Consider the following 15,350-nt stretch of genomic DNA (forward strand, 5'->3'; position numbering starts at 1 on the left):
ACCTACCAGATGAGGTCAAAACAACAGTGAATCCTGAAGTGTGGGATTTTACAGGAAAAGAAGTAGGGTTGATGACAGATGTAGAACCTGTTAAAGTGACTGTGAAAGGAGGTGCGGTCTATCCAAGTACTAGACAATACAAGATGAGTCCCAAAGTAAAGGCTGGTGTTGCAGCAGAAATTGATCCAATGGTCAAGCAAGGCATTTTAAAAGAAATCATGAGTAGTCCCTGTAATTCCCCTATAATTGGCATTCAGAAACCAAACGGAAAATATAGGGTAGTTCAAGATTTAAGAAAGATAAACAAGATTGTCGTGCCCTGTTACCCAATAGTACTCAATCCTACAGTGATTTTGTACCAAATACCATGGAATGCAACATGATGTACCTTAATTGATTTATGCCATGCTTTTTTCTCCATCCCTCTGCATCCTGATAGTCATTTTTTATTTTCCTTTAAATTTGAGGATCGTATCTATGTTTGGAATCGCGTTCCTCAAAGGTACACAGAAAGTCCTTCGATTTTTAACCACATTTTGAAAAAATGTCTTGAGACATTAGTGCTACCCCGAGAGTCAGTCCTGGTGCAGTATATTGATGACTTACTGGTCGCATTCAAAACCAGGAGTGACTGTGTAACTGATTCCATTGCCCTATTGAACCATCAAGCCAAAGGTGGACATAAAGTATCCCCTGAGAAACTACAATTTTGCAGAAACAAAGTAAAATACTTTGGACACCAAATAGAACAAGGACTAAGGATAGTGACCACAGAGATAATACAAATAATAAAACAAATGACACTACCACAATCCCAAAAGGAAATAAGGATGTTCCTTGGTGTCATGGGATATTGCAGGCAATGTATTGTAGGGTTTTCTCTATTGGCAAAACCCTTTATACAAATGACAATGAAACAAGTAAAAGACCCAATAGAATGGGATGATCAGAGCATGCAATCTTTTGTGAAATTACGAAATTGTTTGTGTGAAGCACCTGCTCTAGGTGTGCCAGATTATTCGAAAGAATTTGCATTATTCTGTTGCGAGAGAGAAAATTGCGCCCTCTCAGTCTTAACACAGAGACATGGTCTAATGCGACGTCATGTGGCATATTTTTCTGCTACTTTAGATCCTGTAGCATCCGCATTGCCGGGATGCCTAAAAGCTGTGGCTGCAACGTGCATGAGTCTAGAACAAAGTGAGTCTATTGTGATGGGATGCCCTGTAAAGGTGTACGTCCCCCATGCAGTTGAGATTCTTTTAACAAGAACTCGAACTCAGTATCTCACTCCAAGCAGATTGACAAAATATGAGAGGATCATATTAGGAGCAGAAAATGTGACCATAATTAGATGTACTGTTCTTAACCCAGCTACATTGTTACCATACAATGAAGAAGTGAAAGATGAAGCTGAACACAAAAGTCTTGACGTAACAGTACTCAGTACTAAACCCCATCCAGACATACAGGATGAGCCTTTGAAAGATGCCGAACATGAGCTTTTCGTAGATGACTCATGCATGCGCCATGAGAAAGGAGGTTTGAGTGCTGCTTATGCTGTATGTACATTGGCTGGAATAGTCAAAGCATCCTATTCACCAGGATTCAAGTCTGCACAAGTAGCTGAATTGATAGCTTTAATTAAAGCTTGCAAAAATGGGAAAAATTAACCATTTATACTGACAGTCAGTATGGTTACGGGGTTGTGCACAACTTTGGCCAGCTTCGGTTGCAGCTAGACTTCCTGACTTTTTCAGGGTCTCCCATTAAAAATTGAAATTTTGTTAAATAATTGCTTGAAGCAATACAATTACCAAAAGAAGTGGCAGTGGTAAAATGTGTCGCACATCAGTCAGGAAATGACCGTGTGACTGGCGGTAATCGTTATGCTGACCAGGTTGCCCAACACTGCGCAAAATTTCGAATGGCAGTAAACAGGAAAGCTGAACATTGTGGAATCACCTGCCAATTTATGCTATTGTCAGGATTACAAACATGGAGAGAAGTAAGAGAACTACAAGATGAAGCAGAGACAAAAGAAAGAGAAGAGTGGGAGAAAATTGGTTGTCAGAGAAGGGCAGAAGATGGTGTATGGGTTTACTTAGATGACAGACCTGTATTACCAGACTGTATGCTTGCACAAATAGCTAGGATGTATCATGGAGACACCCACATAGGCGGAGATGCAATGATTAGATTCTTCAGACGAGACTGGTTTAATCCGAGGTTCAGGAACATTGCAGAGAGTCTTTGCCAAAGATGCTTGACATGCCAACAAATAAATCCAGGAAGAAAACAATAGTCTGTATGGGGAAAATCGGAAAGGCTGAAGGTCCTTTTATAAGACTTCAAATAGATTTCATTCAGTTGCCTGTTTGTCAAGGATTGAAATATGTACTTGTCACCGTTTGTTTATTCTCAAAGTGGGTGAAGGCATGCCCCACCAGAAGAAATGACAGCTTGACAGTGGCCAAGCTCCTATTGAGAGAGCTTATACCTCATTTCGGTTTTCCAGTAACTATTGAATCAGACCAAGGGTCTCAATTTAATAATGAAATAATTCGATTCATTTGTAAAGCATTTAAAATTGAACAAAAGCTGCCCTGCGCATACCGTCCAGAAGCATCTGGAGTGGTAGAACAATTGAAAGGCACAATTAAGTCAAGGCTGGGGAAGGTGTGTGCATCCACTCCACTGGACTGGCCTGATGCTTTACCTCTTGTTCTGATGGGACTTAGAAGATTTTCCAGAAAAGAATACCAGATTGAGTCCCCATGAAATAATCATGGGAAGAGCAATGAGGCAGGCATGTATACCAGGACACAAGCTGTTGAATATAACTGATGATTTGGTACTAGAGTATTGCAAAGAGTTGGCTGACCAAGTGGGTTCTATATCTCACCAGTTTTGAGAAGACGCAGTCCCCAGGCAGCCGAACCAAGCGCATGAGCTGAATCCCGGTGACTGGGTTGTAGTGAAGAATGACACTCGAGAATCGTGCCTAGCACCAAGGTGGGACAAACCACAGCAGGTTACATTGGTTACAACAACAGCAGTAAAGTGTGCAGGTTTGCCTAATTGGATTCATGCAAGCCATACTAAAAGACTACCAGCACCTGACGAAGAAGAACCTCAACTGACTCAAGCAGTTGAGGCAGGCATGTATACCAGGACACAAGCTGTTGAATATAACTGATGATTTGGTACTAGAGTATTGCAAAGAGTTGGCTGACCAAGTGCGTTCTATATCTGACCAGTTTGGAGAAGACGCAGTCCCCAGGCAGCCGAACCAAGCGCATGATCTGAATCCCGGTGACTGGGTTGTAGTGAAGAATGACACTCGAGAATCGTGCCTAGCACCAAGGTGGGACAAACCACAGCAGGTTACATTGGTTACAACAACAGCAGTAAAGTGTGCAGGTTTGCCTAATTGGATTCATGCAAGCCATACTAAAAGACTACCAGCACCTGACGAGGAAGAACCTCAACTGACTCAAGCAGTTGAGGGGGCTGAAGGTTGCACAGCTGAAGGATCCCAATTAAAAGGTCCTGAAGTAGCTGACCAAGAACAACTAAGCACCAGTCAGGATGATTGGATCTCAATAGTAGACATACCAGAAGTGTTTGTAAGAACCAGAAGCCAAACTGGATTAGCTAGTCAGGAAAAGAGTGAGGACCAGATAGGATCCGAAGAACGCGCTCTGGAAGTAGAAAACACGATTGTTAGGGAACCTGAGCAGGGCCAGATAAGGAAAGAACAATCAACTCAGACTAATGAAATAGAAGTCACAGCTCCAGAGTCTAAAGAGGGACAGGTAGGGTTTAGAGAACACGTTCAGGCAGACGAAAATCAAGAAACAAAAAGACCTGAGCAGGAACAGATAGGAAATGTTGAACAAGTTCAGGTAAAAGAAGAAGAAAAAACAATCAAAACTGAACCTGAACAGGGTCAGACTAGGGAAGAAGAACGCATCCAGGTAAGAGACAATAAATTAATAAAACCTGGACAAGGTCAGGTAGAGAGAGGTTCGGAAGACAAAAATAATCAAGTTGTGCCACAAACTAATGAAAATAAAAGAACACTTGAAGCAAGTGAAAGTGCAGTGCAAATTAAAAGAATCAGAAAGGGTATAAATGGCCTGGTGTTATCAAGAGATTGAAATACCACTTTAAAACCATAACAGAACTAGAGCAAGTATTTGAAGTATCCAGTTGATCTGGACCATCAACTGAAACACCAAAACAAAGAAGCCAGAGATTGAAATAAATAAATAATAAATTCAAAGGTCCTGGATGGACGTACCTTATTCTTGAAGATTTCAAGAATTTGGAAATAATTGGAGAAGATGATGAAAGTTTAAATGCAGAGCAAATTGACGAAGAAGTGAGACCAACTTGAAAATAAATATTTCCCCCTTGTATATTTTGTCACAAAGTTGAAATACTAAATTGAAGAAGAGAAATCTTTTTATCCAATTTGAAAATGGCTGACAATAGAGCTGTTGGAAAACCAAACAGTAGCCATTCCCTATTTGATGGTTACAAATGTACAGAATGGCACTAATACACATGAAAGGATAGCTAACATCAAAAGAGATAAGGTAAGAGATAAGGTAAAATTAGAAGCACCAGATGAGTTAGATTTACATCACACTGTGAATAAAAATGACACAGACTTAAATGTTTTCACAAACCTGTTAGTACAATATGTAGAGACCATGGAGGTTAGTGATTGTTACGTGTGTATGAAATTACCCGCATCTGTAGCAGAAGGAGTGACATATCATCATTTACCATTGACGTATGGTATTTCATGTAGTATTTTAGCGAGCCTATTTTATAGAACAGGGAAATTGCAATATTATTATTCTAAAGTAGATGTGATTTTTTCCGAGGTTCCTATGCGAAAGAGCATGAACCCTGTCCTTAGTACAAGAGACTCACAATTTATGGGTGAATATTATCTAACCATGAAAGCAATAGATATAGCCTAAGCACATAAGCACAATTTAACGTGTAAATTACATGAAGTAGAGAAAATATTTTTGAATTTAGTTGATACAAGGAGACAGGATTTCCAAAGAAGAGCTTATGAACCTAAACCTCAGATACCTAAATGGGCTGAGGAAGAAGAGCATTATGCAAATGGCAAGACTCATGCTGCTATGTCCTTAGACTTTGAAAAGAAAGGGAAAATCTGTCTCCAGGTTAAAGACTGAATATGACAATGTGTTTATTGGTTCCAGTGAATGTGAACATAATGTCTTAGTAATTGGAGAATGGGGACTAAAAGGAGGGACAGATCCAGTATTTCCTAGAATCTATTATGTGTGTGGCAATAAAGCCTATTTTAGGCTGCCAGACCATTTTTTTTTTTTTTCTTTTTGGGGTCTCTAAACAAAAAATTTTGTTTCCATACAAATACGTTGTCTAACTTTTGAGGAAACAAAGTGTATGTTTTACATGTGAATTAGATGTCCACTTGATAATTGTGAATATATTGTTATGTATACTTTTGTCTCTATTTTTATAAAAAAAAGTAAATAAAATGACATATAAAGAAATTAAAATGGTTTTTGAGTAACTGTGCACATGTGGGGGTTTGTGTAGTATATAAGAGATTAATTTCCACAGGAACAAGACAGGTCAGATAAGAGGTCTTTCTTTATTCATTTGTTGCTCTCCCCTCCTCTTAGACCTAAAAGTACCCAGGGGTTACCTTCCTCTCATTTGTAATACTAATATTGCATTACACACAATATTCTGTATCTAGGGGAAGCTTTTATATGTGTATTACTAACAAGTAACCCGAGTGTCTTAAAATGGCCTCCAAAACCGCGGGAACTTCACTGCGCATGCGTTTACTGCACCTACGTAGTATGACGCCTTCTATGCTTGGGGGTGAAAACTTTGCAGCTGCGCAATAGCTCTTAATATGGCTGCTTGAAACTCACATGTTAATGTGCATGCTATTGCTTAAACTAAACCTTATAAGATATACTAAACACTAATGCGAAAGACTAAAATAAGTAAATGGGGATAGAGTAGAGATAAGTGGTATACAGTGAAATCATTTATTTTCGTATTCTAACGTGTCTTTTTCTGACTTTATTATTAGTTCATATTTGGGCCTCGGAAGGTGACTGAAATCCCTACCCCACCTGCTTTCCGCGCAGGCGCACAGAAACCTGCCGAAACCATGATGACGTAGTTGAAACACAGCCAAGGCCACACTGGAGAGAAACGCATGGGAACTCAACTTATTGACCCGGACAAAGGAAGAAACTTAAATAATATTTAAAAATGTATTGATCATAACGTGAAATGCGGGTGGGAATAAAGCTTTGGGAAAGTAAATTAAGGGGCGGAAACATAGAACAATGGTCTTAAGAAAAATATTACTTTCAGTATGGTGTGATGACCTCCTCTCCTTGCCCAATCAGAAGTTGGGGTTTTCACGAAATTGAAACATTGGGGGGTGGGACATACACGTAGAATAATATAATTGAGGTAAGTTTAGTTAAGTGTGCGCGCGATGAGGAGAAGGGATGACACCGTCATCACAGATGCAGGGACAGCCACAGACTCTGTGCTGATTCCAGACTCCAGAGACCCTGCTTGAGAGAACGAGAAACTGATCGAAAGCCTATCATCTAGAAGGGGAGTTGCGGAAGAACTATCCGAGGAGAGTAGTGCCAGAGAGGGGTGCGACGCAGGCGTTGCACTTAGAAGAGGTCACCTTCCCGGTCCTGAACCTGTCCTGATCTTCATCTCCTGTCTTGTTTGGGAGACCTTCACCCGACTCCTAGGCCAGGGGTTTGGTCTTCGCACTATCCTTGGTAATTATAAATCTGTGTAGTATATCCTCGTACTGCTCTATTTTTCTCCCTCTCCAGGTACCACCTTCATTGATCTTTTATTTGTGAGTTTGCTTTGTTTGACTTTAAATTCTTCTTGAAGGAAGAAGGTGTTAGACTGTGTTTTATTTGACTCACAAATTATTGATTAGAAAAAGATTTTAAACTTTTCGCGTTTTGTGGTTATTTCAAAGGTAAAGTTAATGTAATTTCTACTCTAACTAACTCAGCTACTTGATCCATGGAAAAGACAAAATTATTGACAAGGAGATCAAGTTGGCAAGATTTGGTAAAGGTGAATACCAACTTTGCAGGTAACACACCAAATTGATGACAACGGGTTTTTACAAGCTCACTTGTATGAATGTTATGGGCCCAGGTGAGTATATGGTATGTGTGAGTAACCCAAGCTGGTAACCCGCGCCATCACACCACAAGACATGTCTCTGGACCCATGGGGTGGGTGACTTCACTCCCTGAGCCCAGAAACAAAGCCTTTCCTGGGCAGAGGTGGTCACACCTGACCAAGGCCAGGCAGAGTATCAAGAGGGGAGTTTCAAAATCCATACCGCCTTTGTAACGTGACACGCGGCCTCTCCTGCTATGAGGAGCAGGCCCTCTTCCTGTCTTCCCTCTTTTTCGGCGGGAAAAATTAGCACAGCTCAGAAGGTGTGCCCACCTCTGCCAACCCCACCCTTCAGGTGGGGGAGGCAAGGTGAAGCCCACTCTTCAGTGCCCGCCATCTTGCAGATATCAGGCACTCTCCAATCAGGCTTAGGTATTGTACCCACTCCCCCACGTGGGGTGAGCACACCAAGGGTGTGGTCACTCTAAGGTCAGGAGCCCATTGGCTAATGACCTCAAGACCCCTAAAAAGCCACCTAAACACAGTGTTTAGGGGGCAGCCCTGAACCTAGAAGACAGATTCCCACAAGAAGGATGAAAGAAGACGCCCAATAGAGGAGACTACGGAGAAGACCTGACTTGGACCCAGTCATACCGGCATGTCTGCAGTTTCCAGAGATCCTGCGCCAAAGGTTGCCTTGTCCTGCAGCCAGCGACCTCCAGAACCCTGGTAGGACTGACTGCCTTCAACAAAGACTGGCTCTCCTGTGAGCAGCAGCTCTGTTCAAATGAAACTCCCAAGACAGACTCTGAGCCTGCTGAGGCCATAGAAACCAGACGCCTGGGACCACCACTCGACCCGTCTCCTATGGCCCGAGTTCGAGTAACCCACCAGTCCCAGTGAGGTCCCTCAGCACTCCAGAGTCTGTGTCCATCATGGTTTGACCCCTTCAGGACTCCCTGACGTCACCTACAGCCTCTGCAAGAGACCCCTCCAACCTCGAGTTGCCTGGCAAGGTGAAATCCAGCCTCAAAAGACACCCCTGAATCCAGCAACCCTGGGGAGGAGAACCTGAGGTGCACCTATGTCCCCGAGCCTCCAACTTACCTGCCCAGCTGTTGGTTTCTCCTGGACATCTTCCTGGACAGAACCTCCACCCAAATCCCAAAACCGACAAATCCCATTGAAAACAAAATGGCACCTGACGCCAAAACAGCACTGTTCCTGTGCCACTGTGGGTGCACCTTGTGTGCTAAATCAGATCCTCCTTTGCCCTTAGCCTAACACCAGATGCTTTGCTCCCACAACCTTGTGGCCTGCTTGTGAGCAGCCATGAACCGGAGGTCCCCTACCCCTTTTGGATAACATTGGGACTCAGCACTCGGCATCCGGCCGCCCTACTGCCACTGAGGGTGCTTTGAGAGTGCATCCTCGACCCTGGGGGAACCCTGGTTCTAACCCCAGAATACCAACTCTAAAACCTAAGTACGCACCGAAAAACCAATAACACTGTTTTCTCCCATAGGAGTGTGGAGTTGGTTTGTATGATACCCTAAGAAACTGCAAATGTGCAAAAACTGAATTACTTACCCAGTTTGATATCTAGGCATATCACACTGAGTCGAAAAAATAACTTGAAGAGTAATGTACAAAGTAATCTCAAAAGTAACTGTAAAGTAATTTTGAGTGTTTAGTTACCTGTAAACAAACCAATTGCATCCAACAGCATTTCAATTGTATTTTAACTGCAATATACCTGCAAAATATTATTTTGCTTACCTGCACCAGGCCTGGCTTGGTTCTAGAAATAAAATTACTAAATCATATTTTTATACAAACAAATTGGTCTGAGTTCAGTCTTTGAGTGTGTGACATAATTTCTTGCTGGAGTGTGTACAATAAATGCTTAACTCTTCCCTCTGATAAACCCTTACTGCTCACCCACACTACCAAAAACAGAGAGTAAGGTATTGTCACTTTTACCTCTGACTACCTTTGGGGTTCCACTGGACTCGGTGCACACTATACCTTACTTTGGTATAGTATATACAGAGCCAGCTCCCTACAGTGTTCCCACACAACATCCAAGAAATCTGATGCATTCCCAGATTTACAAGGTTTTTTAAACTTAGGAATGCTTCAGATTCCTATGTCTCCCAGGGGAGGCATAAGGGAGGCGCAACACAGCAAGAGGAAAGCATTTCTCATGATCGTTTTTGTGCAGGAAGGTGTCCCTTCCAGCCCAAAAACAATCACCCCTACAACACAGACACCCATGCACCGTGGCGCAAGGGTTCTTGCGTTGACTCATGGCAGGCCATTGTGCACCAGTGCAGAGGAAAAGAACAGGAATGCACCGTATCTTGTAGATACAGCTCATTCCTGTCCTTCTCTTGTAGATACAGCACATTCCTGTCCTTTTCTTTTGAAGCACTGCAGTGCAGGAGGAAGACTTGCTGTGCTGCTGTGTTTCAAAATATTGTAAATGTGGCCCTGGGTTCCCAAAATGTGTTCCTGCCGAACCATAAAATTACATGAGCATATACTGTCCCAGGCAAAGTATTACAACTTTCAGTTTCACAGGATATAATCTACTCTCATACATAAAAGAAGACAGAGTTCTGTACCCAGTCAGTGTTTGACTACAGAATGTGATGTCCAGCCAATAACAGGTTTGTTACATAAAATCTAAAACGGGCAGCTTTTCACTCAAATAGTAGGAATTCACATAATGGACAGATTCTCAGCATTATTCACAACTGCAGAATTATGCAGCTAGAGAAGTCAGCATAGTAAAAGGTGTCTTCTATTGGCACCAATCACAAAGAAGACATTAGGAAGGTCAATTTATCTTCACTGTATTATTTATGGGGCTCTAAAACGGTAGAAAATGATGCAACAAATAGTGCGCGTTTACCTCAATTGCATTGTACAGAGAAAAACCTAGTCCAATAGATAATTACATGTTCAGGCCTCTCATACTTTTGAGTAGGTAGCGAAAGGACAGAACTGAGTCACCCCCAAATGGCTTCAAACATTAACATCGCCATCTCCTCTCCTCCTTTTGTATTCCCCATGTCAATAGTTGACAGAAAAAGTTTTCCATATTTTTTTCATTAAAACTTTGAACCTCATATTACTCTCTGAACCAAAACACTGTCAGAAAAAAATAATTTATATTTTTTTATTGACTTACACATTGTGTGATTCAGAGGGGTAGAATCTCAAAGTTTATTGTTGTGGAAATTCTGTTTGGAAACAAAACTATGCCTGGGATCACAGAACATCAGTATGTAGGGACTGAGTCACCATACCACGTCAGTACCTATGGGCCCGAATCCGACTAGCTCATAGTGCCTTACATTCACTCTTAACCTTCCCAGACTAACAGGCAAATTTGCACCCCAGAACACAACACTCTAGCCCCTGCCAGGAAGACGTGGTAACAGGCCCACCTTTTGTTCTTTCTCTCATGCATGTCCACAATAAACAAAAAAGAGGCACGAGGAACATTTACAATATTTATTGAAACTAGCGTGCCTTATCATGAAGCAACTTTGCTGCAATTAAGAAACATGCAACTGAGCAAAGTGATCAGCATTATTAGTAAACTGTGCACAATGAAAAGCCCTAGCATGGCAAATGATATATATGCCTAAGCCTATCCTCACTACGTGAGCACAGTGATATATCAGTGAACTCTGGAATTAGTTCCAGGCCCCATACCTGGCATTTGAAGTTAGCTGGTCTACATCTTGGATTGTGCAAAGCTGGTGCGACCGTCCCAGAACCTTCCCGCTGCTAAAAATCCTCTTCTCTGTTTTAAAACTGCAAGTCTTGGCTTGTATGATAAGCGCCATGCTATAAAACAGCAGCTAGGTCTCTCAGTTATGTCTAAATGTTGAAATATGTTGCTACCCTACCACAGAAGAAAACTAGGCTTGGTGTTGTTCGACGCTGTACGAAATGTTCAGACTGAGTACCAGGAAAATGCACTGAATAATAAAACATGTGCAATGTATTTTTAGAATAATATTGTCGCACAAAGACAAACTTCTTATTTGGTTACATGTGCAAAGCAAAGAGGCCTACAACATGTATTTAGGCTAAAATAAAGGAGAACTAAGTAAGTGTCACCATATCAGTAGAGTACTATGCAAAGTATTTTCACTCAGATTGATTTGTTTGGTTCTGATCAAAGCACACGTTTTGCAAACCTCTAGAGAAAGGATCAGCCTACCTGAATAACTGCAGCAGAATTGTCCACACTACACATGCCCGTGAAAAATGCCAGACCAATTATTGATTTTTCAAAGACAACATTCCTAGAGAGGGAGGTTATATGTGTAGTTAGTTGTTGTAGTGAGGAAACAATCCAGGTTGAATGCAAATACAATAGGTAGGTAGAAAATGAAACATAGAACTCAAGAGTGTTGCCTACTAAAGGCATACAAGGCTTTGCTGCCAAATATGAGCATGCGATTTAAAATATACATTTAAAATACTGTTTGCTTAGGGATTTCATGAGAAGACCTTGACACAATAGGATTCACTTAAATGTAAGAACCCTTAGACTGCAATATAACACAAATGAAACACCAAACTTGTTAAAAAGGGTATATGTCTGCATTAACACTCATGAATAACAATATCCTTGAAATGTATTTCACACCAGACTAAAACCTGTTGATGTGGATTGTTCTGTCTTGTGCCTTTCAAGCTGCAGTATAAATGACATTTATTATAACTGGTCACATTTGTTAATCGTTGAGCCCCACAAAACAGGAATATCTGAACACATTTTCCATCTTAGGCAGAAAGCCAAATCTCTTAAAACTTACGTGAGTAACTGGGCATTGTCATTTTGTTTCCTCTTCAGCAAGGTTTCTGTTCTCCATTTTGTGAATGCTTCAAGGACGGCATCAATATCTGTAGTAACTTCTATAGGATCATTCGTAGACCATATTTCTATGCCAATCAATGCCACAAATATATTTATAGTTTTATAAACCTAGGCAAAAATGATAAAGCTTATTTTTAACTTGTTCAAAAGTTCTTGAGGAAATTGTTTTGCATTTGTGGTTATCAACTATTCAGTCACTGGAGCATCAGAATTGTAAAATGCATTTTAGTTTGAATTCATTCTTGTATTGTTATCTTTTGATATTATCTATGTGCAACATCCATTTTAGGACATACTAATTAATGACTTCTCAACCCTGAATGCTATTTCAATGCCACACTTCTCATCCATTATCATCCCTGCTTCTCATCTCTACTTCTTATCTATAATTCCTACTTCTCATTCCTACTTCTTATCTGCCTTTCATACTTTTCATCCCTACCCATCATCCATCATAACTTAGGGTCTAATTACAAGTTTGGCAGTGCGGCGCCGGGTCCACCCCACCGCCGCACTGCTAAACCTGTGGTCAGGATGACCACCAGATTACGAGTGTTTCTTGTGTCTGGCTGGCTTTTTTTTACATTCTCCCGTTGGTGCCTCATGCGTGCAGGAATTGGGGTGCATGCACACAGGGAGGCACATGTTGTGTCCCCCTGCATGCAACCCATGGCCCTGGGGCACAAGGAAGCCCCTTTTGTTTCCTCAACACCACAGTTTTCATGGAGAAGGAATCGCCATGAAAACTATGGTGGAGAGAAAACTCAGCCAAATGAGTACTCCAACACTGCCAGGGAATGGCAGTTCCCTGGTGGCTGCAGTGAGGCAACGGTGGTCAGACCACCCTAATTGTAATAGAGAGGTCAGAAGACTGCCACCGACACGCCCCCGTGAGATTGGCAGCCCGTGGACTGCTACACTCATGATCGAGCCCTAAGTCTCCTTTCTACATTCATCTCCACTTCCCATCTCTATGTCTCATCCAACTTCCCTAACTCTCATCCCTTCTATAGACCCGTCATCTAGAATCCCTACTTGTCATCCATTACCTCTACTTTTTGTCAAGCATTTCTACTTTTCATGCATCATTCCTACTTATCATTCATCATCTCCACTTCTCGTCACTACTTGCCACTTACTATCCATTATTCCTACTTTTCATCAATTATCCATCATCCTTACGTCTCATCCATCACCCATCATCACTTCTCATTCCTACTACTAATCCATCATCCCTACTTCTCATTGCTACATCTCATCCATCACCCTACTTTACATCTATGATCCCTGCTTCTCATAATCTACTTTTCATCCATCATCCACACAGGTCACTCTCACTTCTCATTGCCACTCCCTATTTCTCATCCCTGCTTCTCATTTATCATTCCTAGTTTTCATCCATTATCCCAACTTCACATCTACTATCACACTTCTCAACCCGGGGAGGTAAAGCTAACCTGTATACTGGAGTGAGCATTGCTACTGGTGGCCCTAAGGCCCATGTATATAATACATCATTCCACTGGCCTTGGATGTGCATAATCAAAAGGGGAAGTAAACTGTAGGCAGCCAGTGTGCTCATCAGGGGCTTCAACTGTGTTGGAGGGAGTGCAGCATACAGAGACACAGAGCACTGGTGAGTACAATGACACCAAGAGGTGGCGCCCAATCTAAACACTTGCGCAGCCCAGGCCTCTGGGTGGAACCTCAGCCCAGAGATATGCACGTACAGCTTGATGTTGGCCCCTTTGCAGAGGTGAGGAAGAGGCCAAGTAGTGAGAGCAAGGAGGCCTTTCTTCTACATAACACGCAATGATCAGCCCGCAAGGGACTTTGTAATGATACTACCGACTGCACCAATCTAAACTGTATTCTCTAAAAAATCTGAATGCTTCAGACAGGTCGCTGAACTTCCTGGTGGGAGAATCCCATTCCAACTGTCCCTTCAACATGAGGAAAGTGTGATAGTGTTGCAACTACTTACTGTAAGCTGTAAGCGCAAAGATCAATGTTGGTGCCTGGAGCAGGCTCTAACGTGCTAATATAGTGGAAGGCTCTTCACAGTAGACCAATACAGTGCTTTCTGGGGGCTAATATCAGGGTGTGGTCTAGATTGCATGACCAATTTTACTCCTATCCTCTGCACCCAGTGTGCTCTAACACAAACATGTCAGGGCAGCTCTCTAGCTCTGCAAACATAGGTAAATCACAGTGCCATTCAAGATGAAAATTTGGTGGCTGGCCCTTTAAAAACAAGAACGGCCATTAGGTCCACCAGGAACTCTTTAAAAGACAAGATGGACAATTTAGTGGTTGATATTGGCTTGCTGAGGGAGGACCAAAAGAATATTTCGGAACATCTACGTAAAATGGAAGGTGAAATATCAGAGCTGACACCTGCAAGGAGAGCTCATAAAGCGCAAATGGCTACAATTCTCGTGCAAAAGCAGGGTTTGGAAGATAGAATTGAAAACCAAGAGGGGCATGCTCAATGCAACAATATAAGAGTATGGGGTTTGTCTGAAAGCATAGACGGTACCTCTATGATTTCATACCTGGATGAGTAATTCCAGTAGGTGGTGGTGCCAGAGGGCCTTTCCAGATTTTAGGCACTTGAGAGAGCTCATAGGGTGCCTGCGAGATCTCCATAACCAGGGACACCCCCATCACGACTGATGCCTTTCCGGGATAATGACTATATCCTGCACCAAGCATGCATAGCAGACCCTTTTGTCTTGGCAATGCCAAGATCTCAATCTACCTGGATGATACAGCACAGTTACAACAACGCTGAGTGTCATTCATGGAGGTGAAGAAGAAATCGAGAGAGCTTGGAGTCCAATATGCATGAATGTTTCTAGCCTGCCTGAGTATTTAGGTGGCAGGAAAAACGTTCATCTTTATTAAACCAACAAAAGCGAGTGACTGTAGAAAACTATGTATTTGGAGCAGTAACCCCCACCCCCACGTTTTGCCTGGTATTTGATGCAACTTTTACTGATGTGCACTTGCTAACCAGGTCACCAGTGCCAGTGGTCTTTCCTGAAAACGAGACAACTGGTGACTTGATCCCCAAGGTCCAGACCTTTAGCACCCTCTGTAAGTCCCTAATAAATTCTACTACTGGTATCTAGGACATGGAGTACTAAGGAGGGTCCCTAAGACCTGCAGCGTGCATTATGCCACCCTAGGGGCCCCTCACCAAACTCATGCAGACTGCTATTGTCAGATGTGTGTGTTT

The 15,350-nt window shown here is 42.2% G+C and overlaps 1 protein-coding gene across 1 annotated transcript in view; it reads right to left on the bottom strand.

Annotated features, from left to right (window-relative positions):
* The window catches only part of LOC146784501 (zinc metalloproteinase-disintegrin-like VLAIP-B), a 3,966,015-nt gene that overhangs the window by 2,373,249 nt on the left and 1,577,416 nt on the right, over window positions 1-15,350 (bottom strand). Inside the window, exons 9-10 of the mRNA XM_085632966.1 lie at window positions 12,048-12,217; window positions 11,447-11,531 (exon numbers count right to left, since the gene is read on the bottom strand). Coding sequence (XP_085489092.1) covers window positions 11,447-11,531; window positions 12,048-12,217 — 255 coding nt within the window. The remainder of the gene's footprint in view (window positions 1-11,446; window positions 11,532-12,047; window positions 12,218-15,350) is intronic.

This window comes from Triturus cristatus, chromosome 11 (genome assembly GCF_964204655.1).
Source record: "Triturus cristatus chromosome 11, aTriCri1.1, whole genome shotgun sequence".
NCBI lineage: Eukaryota > Metazoa > Chordata > Amphibia > Caudata > Salamandridae > Triturus > Triturus cristatus.